We start from the raw sequence: 23,450 nt of genomic DNA, 5'->3' as shown, positions 1-23,450 counted from the left end.
AGAAACTCAATCCATTGCCTCCAGTACACTCCCCGACCAGGACTGAACCCACAACCTAGGTACGTGCCCTGATGGGGAACGGAGCCCACAGCCTTTGGTGTTCAGGATGACGCTCCAACCCTTTGAAACACCTGGCCAGGGCTTAACGTTTTTTGTGGGGTTTTTTTTTTCAATGTCACATTAGTGTCAGTTCATCATGTTCTCTTTCTCTACCCGCTCTGTGAGACAGCCCAAATCCTGTGCCCAAACTGGGTTCTGAGATCTGCTTCCCAATCCCACACTCTCCTCTGGGTTTTCCTTCATTTACTCTTTTCCCCTTCACCAACTGCCGAGGACAGGTTGGCCCTGAAGTAGCTGCCTTTGGTCTGGGAGCAGTAAGGCTTGTCTTCTGACCGTCCCCTTGGCGACTCTTGTGCTTGGGCTCACCCTGAGCTGAGCCACCCTATGCCTTGGCAAGCCAAGGCAATCATCTCTCCTTGTCTTATGTCGATCTTATTCTTTTCCCTGCCCCCTGCTGAGCGGGGTCCTTCTCTCCTCCAGGGAGGCCTGAAGCCTGGGGAGGAAGAGTGAGTTGCCTAAGGGCACACAGCAAGGTAGAGACTCAGTTCCACACTTACTGTGTTGACAGGTTTCTTCAAACCATTAAAAAAAACTTTACTGAGCACCTGCTTAGTGTCAGGTCTTGTTCTTAATTTCTCTCAGCATTTCCTCATGTATAAAGTGGAGTTAATAGTAATGCCTACTTTAAAGATTTATATGAGGATGAAATTTAATAATGTGTGTAAAGATGTGTGTGTTTTTAGGACAGTGCTTACTCAAATGTTAACTTTGCTTACTATTATTAGCTAGGTCTGGACTTGGGTTTCTGTCTTGTGCTTTTTTCATCAATGTATTTTAAGAGTTTTTAAATTTATTTCTAGAGAGAGGGGAAGGGAGGGAGAAAGAAAGAAACATCAATGTGTGGTTGCCTCCCATGTGGCCCCCCACTAGGGACCTGGCCCGCAACCTGGGCATGTGCCCTGACTGGGAATCGAACTGGCAACCCCTCAGTTCACAGCCCACATTCAATCCACTGAGCTACACCAGCCAGGGCTCATCAATGTGTTTTAGTTCATCCATTCACTCATTCACTCACTCATTTCATAATGATTCAGAGGCTGTTCCTCAGGGTGCCCCAGCCCCAGTTCTGTAGCAGCATCCACATTGGTTCTGGTATCACCAACCTTTCTCCTGGGGCCAAACTACCCTGTTTTTTCAACCTGAGGCTCTGGTTCTCAAGGTCTGCTGCTTACTCTGAACCTGCAGCTCGCTCCATTCCCTTATTCCACTCCTGCTCCCTTATACCAGAGGCTGAGGGCCTCTGGTTTCCACTGGGTGCCTCTCCCCTCATCTTCCCTCCTGGACTGAGCTTGCAATAGAAACCTTTGCGTAGGTGCCAATGCCAGAATTTCACCCTGACATGCTTTCCCATTCCTGGGATGACCTGCACCCTTCAAGTCACCTTCAAAAATTTCCATAACCTCAAATGCTCCTGCCACACCGTTTTAACCAGCTTGGGCTTGGGCTGTTGCCTGGGTTAAAAGGACTAACAAATAAACACAGACTCTTCTTTTAATAAAAAGGATTCTTTGTGTTTCTCTAGAGCCTCGGAGGAGCATGGAGCACTTGGTAGCCCCCAGTCCCTTGATGCCCCAGTGCCCTTCGGAGGCGAGGGGCAGTGGGTGGGTGGGTGCTCACCTCTGCAGCCTGAGCACTTCCTCTTGTCAGTTCCCTGGAAACAGAGGCAGAGGTAGCCTCAGGGAAATTGTGGGGTGCAGGGGAGAGAGGGGAAGGCAAACAGGGATTTTTAGATACAACACCAGGGTGCAGCCCTTGTCTTGTGGCAGTTGAAAAACAGACAGCAAGCCGGCAGAGTAAAACTGGGAGGGGCGCACATCATTTTCCTGGAAGCCAAGAGAGTTTGGGGATTTTTCAGAGGGCAGGGAGCAGGGAAGGACAGTGACCTGCATGGTGAGCAGCCACTTCTGGGTCTCCCTTGGAGGGACCACTCTGATCTGGAGAAGACCACCACCCAAGTGAGAATTGCTCTGGGAGCCCCTTCTACCAGGACCCCACCCCTCTTCTTAGGACAGAAGTACAACCAAGAGAAAGAGAACCAGTGTGCCCTGAAGGTCTACAGTCAGCCCTGGCACCAGCCCTAGTCCTCATCTGGCCTTGTGCAAGGCCCCACCTACCCCTACCCTCCCAATCATCATCTCCAGCTAGTGGGCTCCCATGTTTACCCTGCCTTGGTCGATCGCCCTGGCACAGGGATGAGCACACAGGCCAGGGGATGACCATGCAGTCACCTTGGCAATACCTGCCCTCTGGCCTCCTGTCATCCCTGGCCTTTGATCCCTTCCCTCCTAGAGGCTGGAGGCTGAGGAGACAGGTGGCTGGCTGTCAAGATCAAAAGAGACTTGGAATAAAAAGTCCCAAACCTGGGTTTTAATACAGTCCCAAATGGTTTTAGGCAAGTCACTTCACCTGTCAAGGCCTGGATTTTCCCATCTACAAAATGGACACGCAGCGATTTGGTCCGTCTTCGTTCTCAGAGTTACGACCGCAGAGCATAACTTTAGGTGTAAATGTCATTGACGGCTTTGGAAGCAAATCAATATTAAAGCAATATTCCAACATTAAAGTGAAGATTAAGGTGGAGGAAGTGGGGGTGGCCCACATGTGTCGGTCAGGGTGGCACAGCTCATCCCTTCTCCTCCCACCAGGCTGTGCCTCTCGCCGCCCTGCCCCCGCCCAGCTCAGCGCCTGGGATCCATTCCGTGGCTATGGACATAAAAGTGGCAGTCCACGAGGATGGGCCTTCCGTGCTGTCCTGGGTTCCTGAGGAGAGAGAGAAGTTGGACCAGGAAGGCGAGGACCAGGTGAAGGATCGGGGCCAATGGACGAACAAGATGGAGTTTTTGCTGTCAGTGGCCGGGGAGATCATTGGGCTGGGCAATGTCTGGAGGTTTCCCTATCTCTGCTACAAAAATGGAGGTGGTGAGTTCATTTTGAGGTAGGCGTGGTGGGGAGAGCTCTGCGCTGAGCACCAGGCAGTGCCTACCTGGGCGCCTCCTGCCTGGGCAGCATGGTAAAGTCAAGGAGCCTTGAGTGGAATTGGAGGACTTGAGTTCGAGTTCTAGCTCCACCACTGACCTCAGTGTCCCCCTTGGTGATGTGCCGGTGGCACCCCGCAGGGCTACGGTAAAGATGAAAGGAGGCAACAGCAGGACCCAGGAATCTGAGTTTTGAATAAGTTCCTTCATTCCTCTGTATAAATGTCAGCTGTTGACAGGATTCATTCATTTACTCAACTAACATCACTGTGGGCCTAGTGTGTGCCAGCCGCTGTGCTGGATACAAACCAGAACACATTCTTTGTTTTGTATTCTAGCGAAGGGTGGCAGATGGCAGGCACATAGTACAATATGTGGTATGTCCAGGGGTCGTAAGTGAAAGGGTGAGAAGCAAAACTGGGAAGAAGGAGAGGAATGCTGGGTTGAGGGGCTGAAGGGAGGGGTTTGAAATGTAAAATAAGGTACCAGGAAAGGCTTCATTGAGGAGGTGACATTTGAGGGAGGTAATGGACCCCCCCTGGGGACGGACTCCAGGTGAGGGGCATTCCAAACAGCAGGAACAGTGGCTCAGAGCTTACAGGCTCTGCTCTGAGTGAGCTGGAACCACTCAGGAATTTTGATTAAAGAAAAGATATTATTATCTTGTCTGTCTATGATTTTTAAATTAAAGAAACATAAATTTATTACTTTTCAGCACTGGTAGTAAGAATGAGCAGGGACAGGGAAGGGAGGGGCTGGGATGATTTTTCTAATTGTACAATGACACGGGTTTTAGTATACTCGCAGAATTGTGCAACCATCACCACCATCGATTTTCGGGCCTGTTAACAGTCACGCCCCTTTTCTTCGCCAGCCCCGCCAGCTGCTCATCTGCCTTCTGTGGCTCTGGGTCTACCTACCTATCTGGGATGTTTCATAGTTCTCTGAAGTTACTTGTGACTGGCCAGATCCATTTTTGCTTTTTGAAATAACTGCATTCTTCTGGTGTAAATAGTTTATGTTTATAGTGAATATTAGAAACGTTCTGAAGGTAAAACAAAGAAACATTCCCATTTAAAGATAATCATTGTTTAGAAAATTCTTTTAAACACTATTATATTTAATATGACAAAATTTTACTGGGTAAGTATCTATCACATATCTTGCACTGTGTTTTAAAACTTATAGTTATTATTACAAACCGCCTGGAGCAATGACTGCAAAGAAATAGAAACAGGATTTGCTGGGCAGGTCAGGGCTACATTCGGAGCCAAGACTGGGAGTGAGGCCTGATGCTGGGCCAGAGATGAGGGGAGGCAGGAAGAAGGGGTGGGGTGGTGACCTACTTTGTCCCAGGCCACAGTTTCATGGACACATAGGATGTTAAGAGCTAGAGCTAAAGATGGTCTAGGCTGAGCCCTCATTTCACAGAGGGCACAGAGGGTCAGGGAGTTCAGCGGTTTTCCCAGAACCCTGGAGCTGGGTGGTCGCAGTAGGCTATAGCAGCAAGGTTTGCCAGCTCCCACATCACTGCGTGCACCTCACCCTGTCATCTGAACAGAAGGGGATGCAGCCAGGTTCCAGTGCCCGCCCTGCCTGTTGGCTGCAGCTGTGGCCGTGACCTCTGTACTGGCTGTGGGCAGGGTAGAGAGATAAGGACCTATGACAGTGACACCAGGATGAACCTATGTCATCTGTGAAATGGCAGGACCAGGCCACATTTCCTAAGCAGGGTCCGTGTTCATCTCTGTCACCTGTGCTCTTGCTTTGCTCTGTTCCAACCTCACCACTTGCCCCTATTATGCATCCATCTGGAACAAGAGGAGCTAAGTGAGGTCAGGGGTCCCCATCAGGGCCACTGGTCCTTGGGGTTCTAGGAAGATAGTAATGAGGGTCCAGGAATTCATTTCCTTGTCCAGATGGTGTAATAGAGTTCTGTGGGCACACAACTTCACAGACCGACCCAGATGCCAATTTTTTGCTTTAGGCTAAAATTGTATTCACTGTGGTAACATAGTTTACCTCCAGCTGACCATAAGCCCTGGTTGGCAGTTAAATATAGTTTTGACTAATATATTAATAATTAATAATTAATTAATAACAGCCAAGGCTTATTAATAAGCATTAATTAAAATTGGCTTTAATGAATCATTAGTTAATCAGTAATTAATTATTAGTTCATACATAGTTCTGTAGAGAAAAATCTTTCAAAATGCATAAAAAATAATAAATTCATTGGTATAATAATTTTTGGTCACCAAACCAGATCATCCTCAAGAAATGATTCACTCTAAAAGAGAGTTTTATGTCAGTTTCTGAACTTCCTGATGGCCGGGGGGCGCGTGGCAGAGAGAAGGAGGCACACCTGAGTGCCGAGTGGTGCGAGTTCCCAAGCCTCTGGTCTCGGGATGAGCAGAAGCCCCCGAGGGCATCACGAACTGCCAGTGCCGGTGGCCTGGACAGGGGCCTGGGAAACTATGGGCCGGGACCACCTCCAAAGCAAGGGTTCTGAGAAGCTTGCAGAGGGGAGGGCATTTGCAGGGACCATGCACTGGGGATCCAGTGGTTTTTCCACTGAGAAAACCAAGGATGGAGGACACCAGGGTCTTGGGCAGTTATGGCCCTTAGGGCCTAGAAGACCCTCAGTGCTTCTCTCAGGCTGCTGATGGAAATGTGGGTCAGGTACTCACATTCGGGTACTCACATTGTGGGTCAGGTTCGGAGGGCAGTTTGGAAATGCATGTCACAGACCTTAAAGAAAATGTTCATACCTGAAATGTGGAAAGAGCCCAAATGTGGAAAGTGCATGGATATATGGACAAACAAAATGTTGTCTGTATATAACGGTCATGTTATTAAGCCTTAAGGAGGAAGGGCATTCTGACACATGCTACAACATAGTTGAATCTTGAGGACATCATGCTAAGTGAACTAAAAGGATAAGTCCTGTGTGGTCCATTGTACATGAGGCACCTAGAACAGGCAGATTCAGAGAAAAAGAATGGGGGTTAGCAGGGGTTTGGAGAGGAGGAGGGGGAGATGGTGTTTGATGGGGACAGAGTTTCAGGTTGGGATGGTGGTGGTGACGGTTGTACAACAGTGTGAAGGTACTTAATGCCACTGAAGTACCTTCAGTAGTACCTTTATAATTGATTAAATTGGTAACATTTATGTTAGGTATATTTTACCACTAAAAAAGCAAAAAAAAACCCCAAAAAACTGTATGCCCTCTGACCCACCAATTCCTCTACTGGAAATTTATACTAAGGAACAAATTAGACAAGTGCACAAGGGTGTGGGTGAGGGTCTGCCACAGCAGGAAGCACCAAGAAAGTGTTTCGTGTTACCACTGGGAGCTAAACAATAGCCATCCACCCCTGGCATACTTCAGAGGTGAGACATGCATCTTTGTGACTGAAGTGGGTACCGTGGGCTTAGGGCTGCCTTCAAATCCACTCACATGTAACTTGCTGTATATCTTTCAGGCCTGGCCTCCTGCCAGGGCCTGTAGGTCAGTGCCTGATCGCCTGGCTGGCTGACAGCTCAGTTCCTGAGAGTTGGGCTGAGCAGAGGAATGGCCTTCTCTGTTGAAAGCCCAGTTCAGATCAGAACCGGGAGGAGGGAAAAAAATCCTTCTGAAAATTATTAGAAGGAAAGTAATTTTTACAAGGTGGTATTGTTTTTTTTAATTTTAAAAAATATGGTTATTGATTTTAGAGAGAGAAAGAGGGAGAGAGAAGCACTGCTGTGAGACAGAAGCATCCATTGGTTGCCTCCCATATGCAGCCTGACTGGGAATTGAACCCCCAACCTTCTGGTGTAAGGGGAGACACTCCAAGCAACTGAGCCACACCAGCCAGGGCTGCTTGTTTGTTTTTCTCTAAAATGTAACACACTTGATAATTTAATAAACTTATCAAATTATATAGGACACATGTTTTTGTTTCAAAAATAATAAATTGACTAGATCTATAAATAAAATTGTGAAGCACACTGAGCAAATAAATGGTGCATGTATTAGGATTCCCACGGAAATTTCCTTTCGGAGATCTTTCTTGTCCTGAGTAAGGTTCAGACTGGAAAATTTCTGCTGCTCCCTGGCTCAGACAGGAGGAAGCCACCGTGTCCCTGGGAGGGGCAAGGGGGATGTGAAGATTCTGGGCTTGGAGCACAGGTCTCTGGGAGGGACCTAGGGCTGAAAGGCTCAGCACTTGCCTCTCCCTCCTCTGCAGGAGCCTTCTTCATCCCCTATTTCATCTTCTTTTTCACCTGCGGCATCCCAGTGTTCTTCTTGGAGGTGGCATTGGGCCAGTACACCAGCCAGGGGAGTGTCACAGCCTGGAAGAAGATCTGCCCCCTTCTCCAGGGTGAGTGTTCCCCCTTGCTTGCCTCCATCTCTCAGCCAATTCTCCCTTCCTATTGCCCACTACCCTGTCATCCCTCCACTCTCACCCCATGCTAAGTGCTGTGGGGGACACAGGAAGTCGAATCAGGCTTTGTGGGGCCCAAAGCTTATAAATCCCGAGGAGGAAGGCGCTCCTCAAGAAAGTCAGTGCAGAGTCACAAATGAAAAACCAGGGCCAGAGCCTTGCAAGGGGAGGCCCTGAAGCTTCATCTTCAGCAGCTTCATGATAAACACATTCCTGTGTGCAGGGTGTGGCCCCAGACGTGCCTCCAAAGTGCGTAACACTAGTGATGATGACGTGGCTAGTATCTGTTGAGCCCTGCCGTGTCGGGGCTCATGCCAGCACTTCCCGTGCAGTTCCTCATCTAACCCTCCAATAATGACTCGAGTTGCCTCATTTTGTAGGTGAGAAAAATGAGCTCATTCACTAAGGATTTGAACCCAGGTCTACCCAAGCTGAAGGTTCATGCTCTTTCCTTCCTTAGGGACAGCTTCTGCCCTCCCCTCCGTGCATCTGTTGGCACTAATGTGAGCAGCTTGGGGTGTTCGTCCACCACCACCTCTAGAGTTGATTAGGCCAGTCCCCTGGGGGCCAGTCACAAAGAAATCCAAGGGGTCTCCGTGTCCCTGAGAGTTTCCTTGAATATTTGAAATCAAGAAAAGACTCTTTTCCTCACATCAGCCCCTAAAGGAGTCCCAGAGACCAGGCTATCTAGGACACTGACCAGCTTAGTAGGCAGGACAGAAGTGAGTGTAGCAGGGGGCCCTGCTCCTGAGCAAGTTCGGAACCTGACTACTGATTAGGGGTGTGGGGTAGGGCAAAGCTGGTTCCTCTTGGGGCCTCCATGGGGCTCGTGTAAGGGCACTGTGGAGCTTGGCCAGCCCCGGTTCTGCTCTGGGATTCTGGCCACCTGCAGTAGGCTAATTCCCACAGGGCCAAGCCAGCTCATGGAGGCACAAGCAGAGCTGGCCTCTTGGGCAAGCAGGTGCTAACTTCAAGGAGGGCACCATGGACAGGGGAACAAACCCAGCATTGGAAGGATATTCAGGAAGGCACTGCTGCTCCCTCCTTATTTTCGCAGTTAAAGAGACCCCAAGGTGTAGGGTCTCAGGAGTAGCTCACTCAAGTTGTGTGCACCTATGTGGGTTAGATGGCCCAGGCTGCTTCCTATACGTGCTCTCCACCTGCCTAACTGCCCCCATCCCATGTCATCCTTCCCAGGGAGCCTGTGCACATGCAGCAGGGCACCCACACCCACCTCCTCCCTCAACTTACACACAGGTTCAAGCTTCTTCCCCAACCTCATTCCCACCCTGAGTTGGGTGTGCTTTTTTCCAGCCTGGCACCAGGCCTCCTAGTGTGGATCAGGCCACGGGGATGGGTGGGTGGTGGGGGCACGGCCCTCCTGCCACACGGTGGCTGCTTGTTTGGTGTGTGGGTCTATGAGCTCTAAATCCCCTGCCCGTGGCTGCCAGCCACCCCCAGGAGCCCTGGGGACCACTCCTATGGATGCCCAACCCCAGGCTGCCCTAGGTCCCTGTCTGCCCCACCCCAACAGCCTGGATGCTTTGCAGAGACCTTCCCTCCCCGCCCCACCCAAAATCCAGCGGCAAGAACCCTTCCTACCTCCGGTGCAATTTGCCAGATTTTCCAGGCCAATAGGAACAGACATTCCAGGCCTGCTGGTCAGACACTGGGTGGGCAGGGGGGCGTTGTTGACACCACCAGTTGTTCAGCCAGCTCTAGGGCTGTCTGTAGCTCCCAGCCTTCTTCATTCTTTAGCTCTGGAGGGGGACTTCCTCTGGCACAGGAGGCAGGTCCAATGAGCTTCTCCCCAGGGCGCCGCCCTGCCCCCCACCCTCTCCCCACCCCCCTGTGAGGGCTTTCAGGTCTCCAGACTCATGATACCTTGGTGGCCTTGATGTCATGATATCTTTAATTCTGCTGTGGCGAAGACCTCCGCTCTCAAAGGATGCAGGTGGGATGGGTGGGGGACTGCACCTGCCCTTGCCCCTTCCCACCCCAGACTGGTCGGCCTAGGATACAGGCTGCACCCAAAGCCCCCACTGCTCCGAGGTGTTAAAAAGCATTCTTTAGGCTCTGCCCACATTTGAGGGGTGGGGTGGGGTGGGGTGGGGTGGGGTGGGATGACTGTGGCAGAGGTGGGCATGGTATTGAGGCTGGGCAGGCTTCCGTGGTCTCCACAGCCATCACAGCTATGTTCCTTGCCACTTTCTTCTGGTTTTGGCTCTTATTTTCAGAATGATTCTTACCAAATTTTCCCTACTTACTACTGTGTCCTTCCTGCATTTTAAAAAATTTTACAGATAATGCATAATTGTAATAGAAAAACTAGACAATGCAGATAGGCAAAAAAGAGGGAAAAAAGCTTTAAACAGTGAACTCAAATCCTACCACCTAGAGCAGTGATTTTCAACCAGTGCAGGGCAGTGTCTGCCTATGTAGTCGGGGGCACAGGCATCTTTTCCCTACCCTGTCCAATAGGAAATGACAGCAGCCAACACAATAGCTGTCCAGTGTGAATGAATAAAATTTATACCTATTTTTGTCAGATTGGCAAAAAATATATATTTTTGTTGTCTGCAGAATCTTAGTCATTAGTTTATGTGTGCCATGAGATATAAAAAAGTTGAGAATTGCTGGTCTAGAGAACCACTGGTTAACTATTGGATGCTGGTCCTTCCAGAATTTTCTCATAAAAAAAACAATATGCATTCGAATACAGATTATAAAAATGGGAGGATGCATAGGATATTGTTCTGGAATCTGCTTTTCTTACCCAGAAAAATAGGTTGCAAAGGGCTTCTCAGGGCAGTAAACCAGCTGGTGGTCACCCTTGTGTAGCACTCAGGACCCTAATCCAACTGGCAGCTCCTAGGTAACTTTTTTTGGCTGACATTGATCTCTTGGATTCTCTTGGTTTTTTGGCCCCTCCCTACCCCACCTGGAAGGCATTGGTTTGGCATCTGTGGTTATTGAGTCCTATTTGAACATCTACTACATCATCATCCTCGCCTGGGCCCTCTTCTACCTGTTCAGCTCCTTTACCTCTGAGCTGCCCTGGACAACATGTACCAATACCTGGAACACAGGTATTCATTGTTTCAGCCCCTGGGATGTGGGCTGTCCCCAGGGCTCGGTTTGTGGTGGCTGGATAGAGTTGGAGGTTGGCAGGGTGGAACCAGCAGTGTCAGGCACATGGGAGGGGGCCGATCCCACAAACCACCTGAGCAGCCAACTCTTGATACTTCCAGGGTGGGGGTTCCAAAAGAAGCTCTTGGTAACTGAAATGATGGAGACCACCAGGCTGAAAGGCCACAGGGTCAGAGGTACTAGGGCATGAGGGCATCTTTCCTCGTCTTGTCCTTGGCTAACTCATTCCTCACCTTGTCCCCAACAGAGCATTGCATGGACTTTCTGAACCACTCAGGAGCCAGCACAGTGACACCCTCTGAGAACTTCACCTCCCCTGTCATGGAATTCTGGGAGTAGGTGTTGGCCTGGTTGCCAGGGGCCAGGGGACCTCAAACAGAGAAAGTTTTGATTTCTGAGGCCTAGGATTTGGGGTGCAAGTTCAAGGCTCTCTGTGTGCATTTTTCAACATTTGCCCCACCCCACACATCACTGAGAGATGAGGGTATGCCCACATCTACCCACAGGTGTCCAACCACAACTCCTAAATCCCTTCCTGTACACCCAGACTCATACATTTATCCATGTCAGCCAGCATTCTCACACATGCCTCCCCACACCTGCACATTCCCTACACCCCACATACCCGCCAAGACTTCCACATCTACTCACACATATCTCCTGGTGTGCTGGAAATAGTCTGGACCAGCTTGGGAGAGCTGATTATGCACATCCTTTCCCAACTTCATGTTCAGTCATGGTGGCCATGGTGGGAGTATTTACACCATGGAAACTGGCAAACCTTGCACTCACACATTCACCCTCCCACATGACCACTTAGACCCTCACACCCACCTGTGCCCACACACATCCACTTGCACTCTCACGCATTTCCACCACCCCCATACGCCTCTTTAGACACTATCACACACTGGGCCCACCATTTGATAGCCATACACTTGCTCATTGACCTGAAGCTACAAATGTTTACCCTCCATATACTCATTCATATATTCATCCCTTCTCTTCTCTTCTCTTCTCTTCTCTTCTCTTCAACCTCTCTCTCCCCCAGACATTCAACAGAAATGTCTGGGTGAATTAGAAAGACAAAGACTCTATGGTATTACATGATTTGGTCTTCAACACTCGGGGACACAGACAACAGGCAAACACAGCAGGGCCATGGGAAGGTGGAGTGTGTGGGGGCAGGAGAAGCCTAGAATATAAGATCTGTGGGGTCAGCTCTAAGAATCGGAAGACTTGATGACAGAGGCAGGTTGTCCCCTTTAGCCTTTTACTTGGTCATTTACCATTAGGAGACGTGTTCTGGGCATCACCACAGGCATCCATGACCTGGGAGCCCTGCGCTGGGAGCTGGCCCTCTGCCTCCTACTTGCCTGGGTCATCTGCTACTTCTGCATCTGGAAGGGGGTCAAGACCACGGGCAAGGTGAGGTGTTCTGCCTTCTGGTAAGCTCTCTGTGGCCCCCAGAATCCTCAGGGATGTTTGCAATATCTCTCTGGAGAACTGAAAGAAAATGTAGTTAAGGGAGAGGCCTGGTGAGAATAGGGGAAGTTGTTGAAGGTAGAGTTTAGTTCAGTACAGGAAATACAAGGAAAGGCTTTCTTTTTCAATATGATTTTAAAAGACCTGTTTACATAAGTAATACACAGAGCAAAATAAGAAACACAAAAGCACATGGTTGGAGCTGAGCACCACATGAGCGCCATCAGCATGCAGCAGGTTGGCTCCGCGAATCCCTCCTGAAACCTTCTGCTGGGTTGCCTTCTTGTTTCCTCTACATGTGCAGCTGTATCTTCACCTGCGTGCATTGCACAATTAGATCAGACATTCTTATGATCTGCTTTTTGTGTTTAACAACAAATACATCAAGACAATGTTTAGCTTGATCTAGCACACAGAACTGCCTTTGAGGTGGTGAGTTTCCAGTCACTGAAGGGGTCATAGCCAAGAGAGGACAAAGGGGCTTATTGTATGGACAGAGACAGCTCGGTTTTGAGCTTTATTTCCAAGGCATAGAAGCTGAGACTGATGCTTCATGCTTTTCACAGCCAGGAGTAGACAGATACCAACTTCTCTGGCTGGCCTGCGACCACAGCCACTGCCCCCTTCCATGGATCGTGGAAATAATAATAATAATAATAATAGTGATAGCAGTGATGAAAGTAGGAATAGTAATAATAATAACACAGGCAATGCCACCTCGAGGAAGGGGCTGAGTGTGGTCAGGGGCAGAGCTGGTCTCCCTCTGAGTGTCCCCAGTAACCCGGAGCTCAGGCCGTTAGTGCTCCCCCACCTGGAGCCTAGAGAACTCCAGTCTCAGTTTCCTCACAGATCACAGTGCATGTCTGCCCTCCCCACCCCCCGCCCACTTCCCAGGGGACATGGGGAGAATAGCCAGGATAAGGAGTTAGGGGAGACCAGGTTCTGGATGTAAAAATAGTCCTGGGGCTTTTTTTTCCCTGTTGGAACCACAGAGGGCTCAGAAGAAAAGAAGAAGGTCCCCACTGTGCCAGAAACCCTTAAGAAAAAGTGAAGGAATTTCGCAGAGCAGAAAATCAAGTGCCCGAGAAAGAAGTTTGCCCAAGAGGTGCTTCGAAAGGCAAGGAGGAAGTTTATCTATGAAAAAGCTAAGCGCTATCACAAGGAATATAGGCAGATGTACAGAACTGAGACTCGAATGGCTAGAATAGCAAGAAAAGCTGGCAACTTCTATGTACCTGCAGAACCCAAATTGGCATTTGTCATCAGGATCAGAGGCATCAATGGCGTGAGCACAAAGGCCCCAAAAGGTGCTGCAGCTTCTTCATCTTCTCCAGATCTTCAATGGCACCTTTGTTAAGCTCAATAAGGCTTCAATTAATATGCCGAGGATTATGGAGCCATATATTGCATGGGGGTACCCTAACCTGAAGTTAGTAAATGAATTGATCTACAAGTGTGGGTATGGGGAAATCAACAAAAAAATGAGTTGCCCTGATAGATAACACATTGATTGCCTGATCTCTTGGTAAATATGGCATCAGCTGCATGGAGGATCTGATTCATGAGATCTATACTGTTGGAAAATGCTTCAAAGAAGCAAACAACTTCCTGTGGCCCTTCAAATTATCTTCTCACGAGGTGGAATGAAGAAAAAGACCACCCATTTTCTAGAAGGTGGAGATGCCGGTAACAGGGAGGACCAGATCAACAAGCTTATTAGAGGGATGAACTAAGGTATCCACCATGGTCATTTTTGTAATTCTGGTCAATTAATAAACAGGAACTGCTTTAAAATTGAAAAAAATAGTCCTGGAAATGTTACAAGGCTGGAAACTGGTACCCCCGCTGTCTCTCCCTCGTGCTGGTACCTCCTTCCTCTCCCTCGAGCCCTGCTGGTGGGTATCTCCTACTCTGCTGGGGGAGCCCAAGGCCCACTGGGACGTAGAAAGGAAGGTGTGGAAAGTTTTGTGTCTTCGCCCGTCTCAGGTGTGTCTCAGAAGGTGTTGTACACTGAGCTAGGTATGGCTCATGCCTCCTAGGAGAGGTGACTGGAAGACCGCAGCAGATTCCCAGTCACCTCCTGGCTTCTGTGATGTACCAGGAGTGACTCGGACCTGCTTTCCTTCCAGGTGGTTTATTTCACAGCCACATTCCCCTACCTGATGCTGATCATCCTATTGATTCGTGGTGTCACGCTTCCTGGGGCATACGAGGGCATCATCTACTACTTGAAGCCAGATCTGTCTCGCTTGAAGGACCCACAGGTAGGAACTCTGCTGGGGAACATTGCCCCAAATGTCCCTTGGTGCAAACCAGGTTTGCGCTTTTGAAAATCTTTATTACTTCCCTCTTGGTTTAAAGACAATAGATGTCCACTAAAGAAAAATTAATAGGGAAGAAAATTATGAAAAAAGAACTGAAAATCTCTTGTAAACCCACCACTGAGCTGCAACCTCTGTTAGCATTTTAGTATATTTCCTTCCAAAATCTTGTCTGTGTGTGTGTGCATGTGTGATAAGATAGTTGAGATAATTATATATAGGGATACACTTTTTTCACTTAAATTATATTGTAAACATGTTCCATGTTATTAAATTTATTTGTAAGTGTCATTTTCAACACTTGCATAATATTTCCTCTGTTCATCATCTCTTCATTTACTCATTCAACCAAAATGTCCTGAGGCTCCATTAAGTGCCAGGGATCTCAGTGGTGCCAGTGCGGGGCGGCGGGCATGAGGGGCCAGGCTCTGCGCCTCTGAGCGCTCACGCCTGTGGCCAGGGCCACAGCTTACTCAACTCCCCCCATTCTTGAACATGTAGGTCAGGTATTTTTATAATTGTATATACAGCTGCAACAAACACCTGTGTTTAAATCTTTGACCACATCTCTGATCGTTATCTCCTGACAGCAGTTTGATGTGAAATTACTAAGTCTCAAAGAGTGTGCACATTTTAAGGTTCTTGAACTGTGCTGGCTTTAGAAAAAGGCAGACTGTCACTGCCAGTGTTTGACGGCCCGTGAGAGAGTCAACTATAATTGATTTCAATCTTTAATAATTTGACAGGTCAAAACAATAGCACGCTGTTGGTTTAATTTTATTTTTTACTACTGCAAGGTTGGACATTTTCCCACATATTTATTGGCCTAGTGTTTCCTGCTCTAGGACTTGTCTGAGCACATTCTTGGTGTCCACTACCCACCCTCACACCAGGAGTCTTGGTGGTTTTTTCTCTACATTATACTGGCTCAGGCCCCTATGCCGGAGCAGGGCTGCTAGGGCACACTCTGCTGGAGAATGGGTGCAAATGCAAAGGCCTCTCAGCTCCCCTGCAGAGGATGCTGCCCTTTCTGGAATGAGACCAGGGGTGACAAACTCCACCTAAGAAGTTCAGTAACATGCTCTTATTTGGTGCTTACTCTGGCCCGAAGAACCAGGTTAGCAATGCGCCCTGCTTGTGAGAGGGGGCATGTTACTGGAGAGTTGGGATGTAAGTCACTCTCAGGGAACACTGACCAGACCAGCCAGTTCTGTGTGGTGAGGGTCTGGGCTTCCGGTGGCACCAGCTCCAGACCCTGCAAGGTTCCCTCACTACTCTCTTGGGGTGTCCCTTAGGTGTGGATGGATGCGGGCACCCAGATCTTCTTCTCCTTCGCTATCTCTCAGGGGTGCCTGACAGCCCTGGGCAGCTACAACAAGTTCCACAACAACTGCTACAGGTAGGGGCCCTGGGGAACTGCGCCTGCTTTGGCTGAGGAGAGCAGGTCCTGGCGCTAGGCCCAGCCTTCCTCCTTTATTATGGGGCAGCTATAGGGTGTGGGGAATTGGCATTATGGGCTTATTTCCCAAACTGAATTTCTTTCTTCCTCCTCTTTCTCTCTCCCTTTCCTCCCCTCTCCTTCTGAAACCCCATTTTCTCTTTCTCTCCCCATTTTTGTTCCCATTCACTCTTTCTTTTCTCTCTCCTCTTTATGCTCTTACTGTCTTCTGATCTCTTCTCTCCTGGTGGATTTCTTTCTTCTTTCTTCTTCCCGATTTATCTGCATTCACCCTGTCGGCAGAGACTGCATTGCCCTCTGCTTCCTGAACAGTGCCACCAGTTTTGTGGCCGGGTTTGTGGTCTTCTCCATCCTGGGCTTCATGTCCCAAGAGCAAGCAGTGCCCATCTCTGAAGTGGCTGAGTCAGGTAGGTGCCCCTTTTCTGTCTGGAGCCTGAAGGGAAGGAGGGTCAGAGAACACAGATCCTCCTACAGAAGAGCAGGGGCCCCATGGTCCTCTTAGCATCTGAGGCAGTGCTAGGCACAGAACAGGGCCTGCATAACCATGGGAGGAAGGGGGGAGGGAAGGGGTGGGTGGATGGACCCATAGTTGCCTGCATGGATGGAAAAGTATGTGGATGGATGGACAGCATGCTCCCCAGAACCTAAGAAGAATAGAATAATGAAGGGAATCACACTGTCCTCTTGAACTACCCATATTACACATACATGCACACATGCATTCATGCACACACATACACACCCTTACGCATACACTTGTGCACACACTCAGGCACACACATACCTGTGCACATGCACACACTGCTATGCACACTCGTACACATTTATACATACACTCTCACACACACACATGCACACACAGTGCCTCCAGAGAAGGCCCTTCCCCGAGGACAGTAAGAGCCCATGGCTCTCCTGACTGTGCTGTGTCCTGGCAGGTCCCGGGCTGGCCTTCATCGCCTTCCCCAAAGCTGTGACTATGATGCCCTTATCCCAGCTGTGGTCCTGCCTCTTCTTCATCATGCTCATCTTCCTAGGGCTGGACAGCCAGGTTCGTCACCCCAACCCAGCCCTGCCTAGCCCTGCCCTGGTGACCAGCTCTTCAGCTTCTGCATTTCCTGTCTTTACCTTCCTTCGAATTCCCTCTCTCTTACTGGACAGTCCCAGGCCCTTCCCACTGTCCAGGGCTTGTCCTTGGTGTTAGTTGGGTGGCCCCAGACCTCGAGACCCTCTTTGGCTAGGGGGTCACTTGCTTTGTTCCCTTACACTGAACCTGCCCCAAACGTGGCTGCGCCCTCCCAGATGTCCCTCCAGCCTCCTTCCAGCTGCTTTGCTCAAGTGGCCTACCCTGCTCCTGCAGTCTCAGGGACAGAACGCATATCCCCTCTCCAACTGTCGCTGCTGAAACCTCTGTTGTAGATATGTGACCGAGGGCAGAGTTGGCCCAGTTTCTGCGCTTTGCACCCTCTCTGCACTCCTGTGAGTTGGCAGGGGAGAGCGGAGTGACAGGAGGGCGGGCAAGGCTGTGCTGGGGAGGCCCACAGGCAGGTGGCCCCTCTCACCTTAGCTTCCCTCCCTGCCCACAGTTTGTCTGTGTGGAGTGCCTGGTGACAGCCTCCATGGACATGTTCCCCAGGCAGCTACGGAGGAGAGGGCGGCGAGAGCTCCTCATCCTGGCCATTGCGGTCCTGTGCTACCTGGTGGGGCTCCTCCTGGTCACTGAGGTAAGTGGGGGCAGTGGCCACAGGCTGGGCTCTGCAGGGGAGGGAGCCATGGGGAACCCTGCTGACCCTTCTCAGAGCCACACTTTTCTCATCTGCTAAATGGGTAGTTGACACCCTTGAAGTGAGTCTGTAGGGACGACACAGGGGAACCCACGTGTGTTCCACTTAGCTCTCTTTTGGTTTCAGGTGACAGAAACCAAATGCAAGATGGCTTAAGCAGAAAGGGGGATTCGGAAATCAAGTAGAGATATTTTGTTTTAGGTATGGTTGGACCCAGTTGCTCTGATGACATGGTCAGAAATGCCCCCCCTCTCTCTCTCCTGGCTCCCCTCCCCTCCAGAGACTGCATTCTCCTCCAGATTGCCCTCCTGTTGTTGAAGAAGGCTTACCCTCTGCCCTCTGTGGGCCCTGAGGAGAGAGAGCACCCTTTTCCTGAGAGCACAGCTGGTACCCAGCCATGGCCCTTCTTCAGGGCTGGTGCAGGGAGAGCGCTGGTGGGCGGGTGAGACAGTGTGTGCCCACCGCAGGCCCCAGTGCCCTCGCGGGTGCCAGAGTCGTTGTCCTAATGTTAAATGAGGGGTCAGGAGGCAGGGGGAGGTAGGGCAGACTCCTTTAGATGCAAGAAATAACTTCCCACAGGCCCAGGTGGTGTTTGCCCTGCCGCTCTGTGGTGGGGTGTGTCCCCTAACCCCACTGCCAGAGGCCTCAACCCCCACCCCCACCCGTCTCCACAGGGTGGGATGTATCTCTTCCAGCTGTTTGATTATTATGCTTCCAGTGGCATCTGCCTACTCTTCCTCGCGACGTCTGAAGTCATCTGCATCAGCTGGGTGTATGGTGAGTGGGGCAGGAGAGGGGAGCCTCTGTATGTTTTTGTATTGCCATCCTGGTTCTTTTTATTTGGGAAGTTTATCCAACACTGGGAACTTGGGTGTTTCTCGTTAAACAGGTAGAGCAGGGATAATGGCCACACCGAGTGTCTTGAATGGGGAAGGTCATTATAAATAACAGTGGACGGTAGTTTGTTTGTTTTTGATACAGAGGCTGCCAGAGGTTCTTCCCCAGTGGGAGCTGTCATTAAGAGGGCCACTTATTCTGATCCTCCGCAGATCCCCACAGTTCCTTTCAAGTTTATCACCCAGACCTTGCTTGAACACTGCCATGAACAGGAAAGCCATTCCTGTGTTTTGAGGTCCCTTCTCCATGGTGGCTGTTGTGCATTTCTTTCTTACACTGAGGTGGATTGTGTCTTCATTCACCTCAGTCTATTCACCTCATTTCTTCCCACATCCCTGGTCCCTCCGCTCTGAGATAACTAACCAGGGCACTAAATGCCATCATACCCATGCTGTAATTGTGCCTGGTAACAGTGGGGGGAGAAGCCTGTAGCTACTGAACCCATGCACTGCTGCGCGCAAGCACTTGCCACCTCACAATCCACACGACAGCCCTTTACAGGGGACAGTGGGGTACAAAAGGTTTTGGCTCTCCCGAGCTCACACAGCCAGGGAATGGAGAAGCTACCATCATTCCTCAGTGCTGCCAGGTTCCACAGTACCAGGTTGGATGGACACATTGCCAATGTCACAAGGCTCAGGGCAGAGAGAGTAAGGGGTGCTATGTACTGGGGCCACAGGACAAGCAAACGTGAAAACCTGAGGATATTCAATAAAACCAAACAAAACCAGTCACTGTTTTCACGCACACAAATGAACCCTCTCACCACACTGTGCTGAGAATGCAGAGGGTTCCTCCGGAGTCTGGAATCAGACTTCCCAGTAGTGACCTGGCCCTCCCCTCCCCTCCCTATTCTTTCTCTCCCTTTCCTCTCTCCTCCTCTTCCTGTCCCTTTGCAGTAGTGACCTGGCCCTATGCTTGAGCAGTGGCACACTTGCTGTTTTGCCATTTTGACTTGAAACCGAAGTCACCTTTGGTCTGCAGATAAACAAATATTTACACAGTGTTGAACCCTGTTTCAGCCTCACACCCTCCTCTGTGGCTAGGACAGTGGGGTCTTCACCCCAGGACAGGGGACAGAGACTGCGTTGGGGGGTGACTCCAGGGCCCCCGGCTTGTTGGCAGCAGCTCCTTCTCCATCCGCAGCTCCCTGTGCTGTGTCAGGGTGGCAGGCACCCATCTCATTCACATGCCCTGACCCCATGCCCCTCACAGGGCGGGGGCAAGTGCACAAAGCCAAGTGAGTCATTCCCAAATACCCATGAGCTGTTTTCCACCCTTCTATTCTCATTCTTCCCCCACTCTGCCTGGCAGGAGCAGACCATTTCTATGACAACATTGAGGACATGATTGGCTACCGGCCATGGCCCCTGGTAAAGATCTCCTGGCTCTTCCTGACCCCTGGACTTTGCCTGGTATGTGCTACCCCTTAATTCTCTCCTGCCTCCATCAGACTTGGGGAGACAAGGAGTATGATGCCTGGGTTCTGGGCTCTGTCCCTGACTGTCCAGTGACCTTGGGAGGCTGGCTACTCATTCCCTCTGAAGTATTGGTTCCTTGCCCTTCCTTTCTGGGGCCATATCTCCATGTGTCTGCTTTACTTTCATTATCGTCTATTCCAATTCCTGATTCCCCCTTCCCCGCAGCACCTCCACCTACCTGCCTGACTCCCCATTATCGCTCTCCTTGTCTGCGTAGAGCTCCTCCATCTCCTGTCCTTTCTCAGTCTTTAATGTGAGTGGTGCCTGGGCCCACGATTTGCAAATGGCTTTTGCTCTCCCACCGCACCGAGGTGCCACAGTGGTTTAACGTGTCCCGTGTCACTGGTCACTTAAGTCGGCGAGGAGGGAGTCTCAGCAGCTCGCTGTCTCATCTGCACCTGCCCCTCTGCCCTTCTAGGCCACTTTCCTCTTCTCCTTGAGCAAGTACACACCTCTGAAATACAACAGCATCTACATGTACCCTCCATGGGGATACGCCATTGGCTGGTTCCTGGCTCTCTCCTCCATATCGTGTGTCCCACTCTTCATCATCATCTCCCTCCTGAAGACCCAGGGCTCCTTCAGAAAGGTAGGGGCTTGGGGAAGCGACACACTAAAGAGGGTGCAGAGCGAGGTGGGACACAGGGCAGCAAGCAACCGTGGGGCCAGCTCTGGGTGTCGGGCTGCCCTTCGGTCTAAGGGAACCTGAAAGAGAAGGGTCTTTGAACAGCAGTCCAATAGTTTCATTTTCAGAAACATTCAAAAGTTTCAGAGTCCTAGACCTCCAGAATATGATCTCTAGAGGATCACCTGGGCAGGTTAACCAACGGTGAACTACCAAAGGGTTAGGGGGAAACTGCACAAAAAAAGAACATATAGGGCCCAGACACAGAGGTTTATAGAGCAGATTCCTTGCTCTCAGGAAACTAATAACCTAGCTGTCCTGGCTCCTTCCACACACAGTCTCCTGGCTTCTTCCCTTACCTTAACCCCGTCTGGGGAGCCGTGTGCAAAAGGCTCCCTGTTTAGAGGGAGGGATGTGCCTTCCTAGAAGGGTATATAGCCAGTGTCCCACAAAGACATTATGTCTATCAAAATCTATGTGGCCTACAAGTGGCAGAAAGCTCAACCTGCAGTCAGTAATGAGGCTTATTTTTTTCTTACACATCAAGATCAGAGACAGGGGTTGCTGGCATTTTATTGAGCTACTTAAAGGGGCCAATAGGGAACAGACTCTTCCTGTATTTCTGCACTGCCATCGTGATCATATTGTGTCTTCATCCTATGCTTGCTTTCTCATCATTACAAGAAGGTTGTCATGACTCCAGCCATCACATCAGTAGTCAAGGCAAGAAGAGGGAAAAGATGATACCAAAAACGCCAATAACGATAGTCATATAGTAGTCATACTAGTAAAAACAATAATAGATATTGAGCATATAATAGTAATACTATGAAAAATAGTAATAATAATAACAAAAATAGATAGTAATTGATTACTTATCTTGTGCCAGTCACTGTTCTGTGAAGTGCGCACTCTTATTAGTCTCATTTCTACAGATGAGGCAGAGAGAGGTTAAATGGGCTGCCTAAGATGGCACAGGTAACAGAGGAGAGATGGAACCCAGTTCACACTCTTAATCACTATGTTATTGCCTCATCTCACAATATTTATTGATTTATTTGCTCATATGGTACCGAGCTGCCCCCATATTCCTGGCTCTGTGCAGTCCTGGGAGATACAGACACAAGGAAACATCTTTGTCCAACAACTGCCCCTCATTTCCTCTTCTCTCCACAGCGCCTGAGGCAGCTCATCACCCCTGACCCCAGCCTGCCACAGCCCAAGCAACACCTGCATCTGGATGGTGGCACTGGCCAGGACAGCGGCCCCTCCCCAGTAAAGGAGGGACTGACATTTGGGGAGAAAGAGACCCACTTGTAGGATGTGGCTGAAAGCCAGGTGGCTACTGAGCCAGGAACCTGGGTCAGGGCCACCCTCTCCCGCAGTGGACAGCCTTCACCTCTGTCCCTGCCACAGCCCTGCTGAGAACACCTGTGATGCCTGTGGGCAGCCCCAGCTGAGGCAAGACTCTCTCCTCTCCTCTCCTAAACTGGAGCAGCTTCTCTTGGTGGGCGTAAGAAGGTCCTGCTGGTACATGCCACGCTGTGAAGTGGCTCCCTATTGGAACACACACACACTGTCTTATTTATAAAGGAAGGTGGTCTTCCTGGAGCTCACCATCTGATTATAACATATTACATTGTGAGGGATCTCTCATGGCAGGGGTGTTTCCTGTTAGAGTTTACCATATTGTGCCTTGTGAAAATGGTGCTAACTGGAATCCATATCACGATCTGATTCAGAGAGAGTGATGGAACACACTGTGTTGGAAGTGGCAACTGAACACACCACATTGGGTTCTGACATTCCATGAGTGGGTGTCCTTCACTGGGTTTAGCATCGTGGAGTCTAGGGCCAGGGGATAGATGACCAGCCAGGAGGCAAACATTCGCATGCTGTTGTTGTGTTTGGTTTTCCCAAAGGCAGTCTCTCCAGGTGCTTCTAGCTCTGAGTTAGTCCTACACTCTTCCCAGAATGTTACTACCACCTTATGGAGAGTTAGAATGGAAGGGACTAACAGATGATCCCTGGACTTTGGGAATATGTGTTGTGTATGTCCTGTGCCCAGGACAGACATTGCTAATTGATCATCAATTCTTCCCCACCTCATAATCCTTCCAAATACAGTGCTCCAGGCAGCTCCGTTTGCTGTTCTTCTTTTATCCAAACCCCTGACTTCATGGATGAGGACTAAAGAGACAAGTGGCTTTCAAGTTCACATGCCTCAATACCAAAGACACAGCCAGAGCCTGGTCTTCTGGTTCTCAGGCCAGTGTGGCTCCCACTACCCACTCCTGCCATAGTTAGCAGGCACGTACAGACCGCCTGCCCCATGCACTGCTGTCTGTACCTCTTCCCCCGTCTGGTCAATCACACCGTCTTGGGGTAGGAGGGAGAGAGTCCCCTCCTTTGAAGGGTGAGTAGCTCTACCTAGATTGGTACCCCCATCATGGTATTTTCTCTGGCAGCCCCTACTCATCTGACCAGATGAGTAGGTCTGGGTCCTTCATTCTTTTCTTTTTAATCCTCACCCAAAGATGTGTATTTTTATTTTTATCTTGACCTCACCCAAGGACATTTTTTTCATTGCCTCTAAAGAGAAAGGAAGGTAGAGAGAGAGATACATCAATGTGAAAGAGAAACATTGATTGGCTGCCTCCCATATGAGTCTGGACCCAGGATTGTACGCACAATTGTGGGCACAACCTAAGTATGTGCCCTGACTG

The 23,450-nt window shown here is 49.9% G+C and overlaps 1 protein-coding gene and 1 pseudogene across 2 annotated transcripts; both read left to right on the top strand.

Annotated features, from left to right (window-relative positions):
* Window positions 1–2,765: 2,765 nt before the first annotated feature.
* SLC6A12 (solute carrier family 6 member 12) lies at window positions 2,766–22,860 on the top strand. Of its 2 annotated transcripts, none has more exons than XM_037064749.1 (14): window positions 2,766–3,039; window positions 7,328–7,462; window positions 10,474–10,614; window positions 10,923–11,010; window positions 11,971–12,103; window positions 14,290–14,424; window positions 15,777–15,880; window positions 16,223–16,347; window positions 16,876–16,988; window positions 17,524–17,661; window positions 18,417–18,498; window positions 19,933–20,033; window positions 20,518–20,688; window positions 21,901–22,860. In XM_037064749.1, exons 1-14 carry the CDS (start codon window positions 2,826–2,828, stop codon window positions 22,042–22,044), a joined length of 1,824 nt encoding a protein of 607 aa, XP_036920644.1. In that variant the 5' UTR covers window positions 2,766–2,825; the 3' UTR covers window positions 22,045–22,860. The 2 variants fall into 2 exon arrangements, with proteins under 2 accessions (XP_036920644.1, XP_036920643.1); XM_037064748.1 differs by having other exon boundaries at window positions 18,396–18,498.
* LOC118999881 (60S ribosomal protein L7-like) lies at window positions 12,353–13,991 on the top strand (annotated as a pseudogene).
* Window positions 22,861–23,450: the final 590 nt, after the last annotated feature.

The sequence above is a fragment of the Sturnira hondurensis genome, unplaced genomic scaffold (assembly GCF_014824575.4).
Source record: "Sturnira hondurensis isolate 20B ecotype Veracruz unplaced genomic scaffold, ASM1482457v3 Scaffold0015509, whole genome shotgun sequence".
NCBI classification, from domain to species: domain Eukaryota; kingdom Metazoa; phylum Chordata; class Mammalia; order Chiroptera; family Phyllostomidae; genus Sturnira; species Sturnira hondurensis.
This window is presented reverse-complemented; position numbering and strand designations above follow the sequence as displayed.

Bases quoted from the DNA above. Each gene is read 5' to 3' on its own strand.
- SLC6A12 (XM_037064748.1), top strand. From the start codon at position 2,826: ATGGACATAAAAGTGGCAGTCCACGAGGATGGGCCTTCCGTGCTGTCC. The intron at 15,881-16,222 runs GTAGGGGCCCTG...CCCTGTCGGCAG, and splicing joins TTCCACAACAACTGCTACAG to AGACTGCATTGCCCTCTGCT. The intron at 18,499-19,932 runs GTGAGTGGGGCA...TCTGCCTGGCAG, and splicing joins CTGCATCAGCTGGGTGTATG to GAGCAGACCATTTCTATGAC.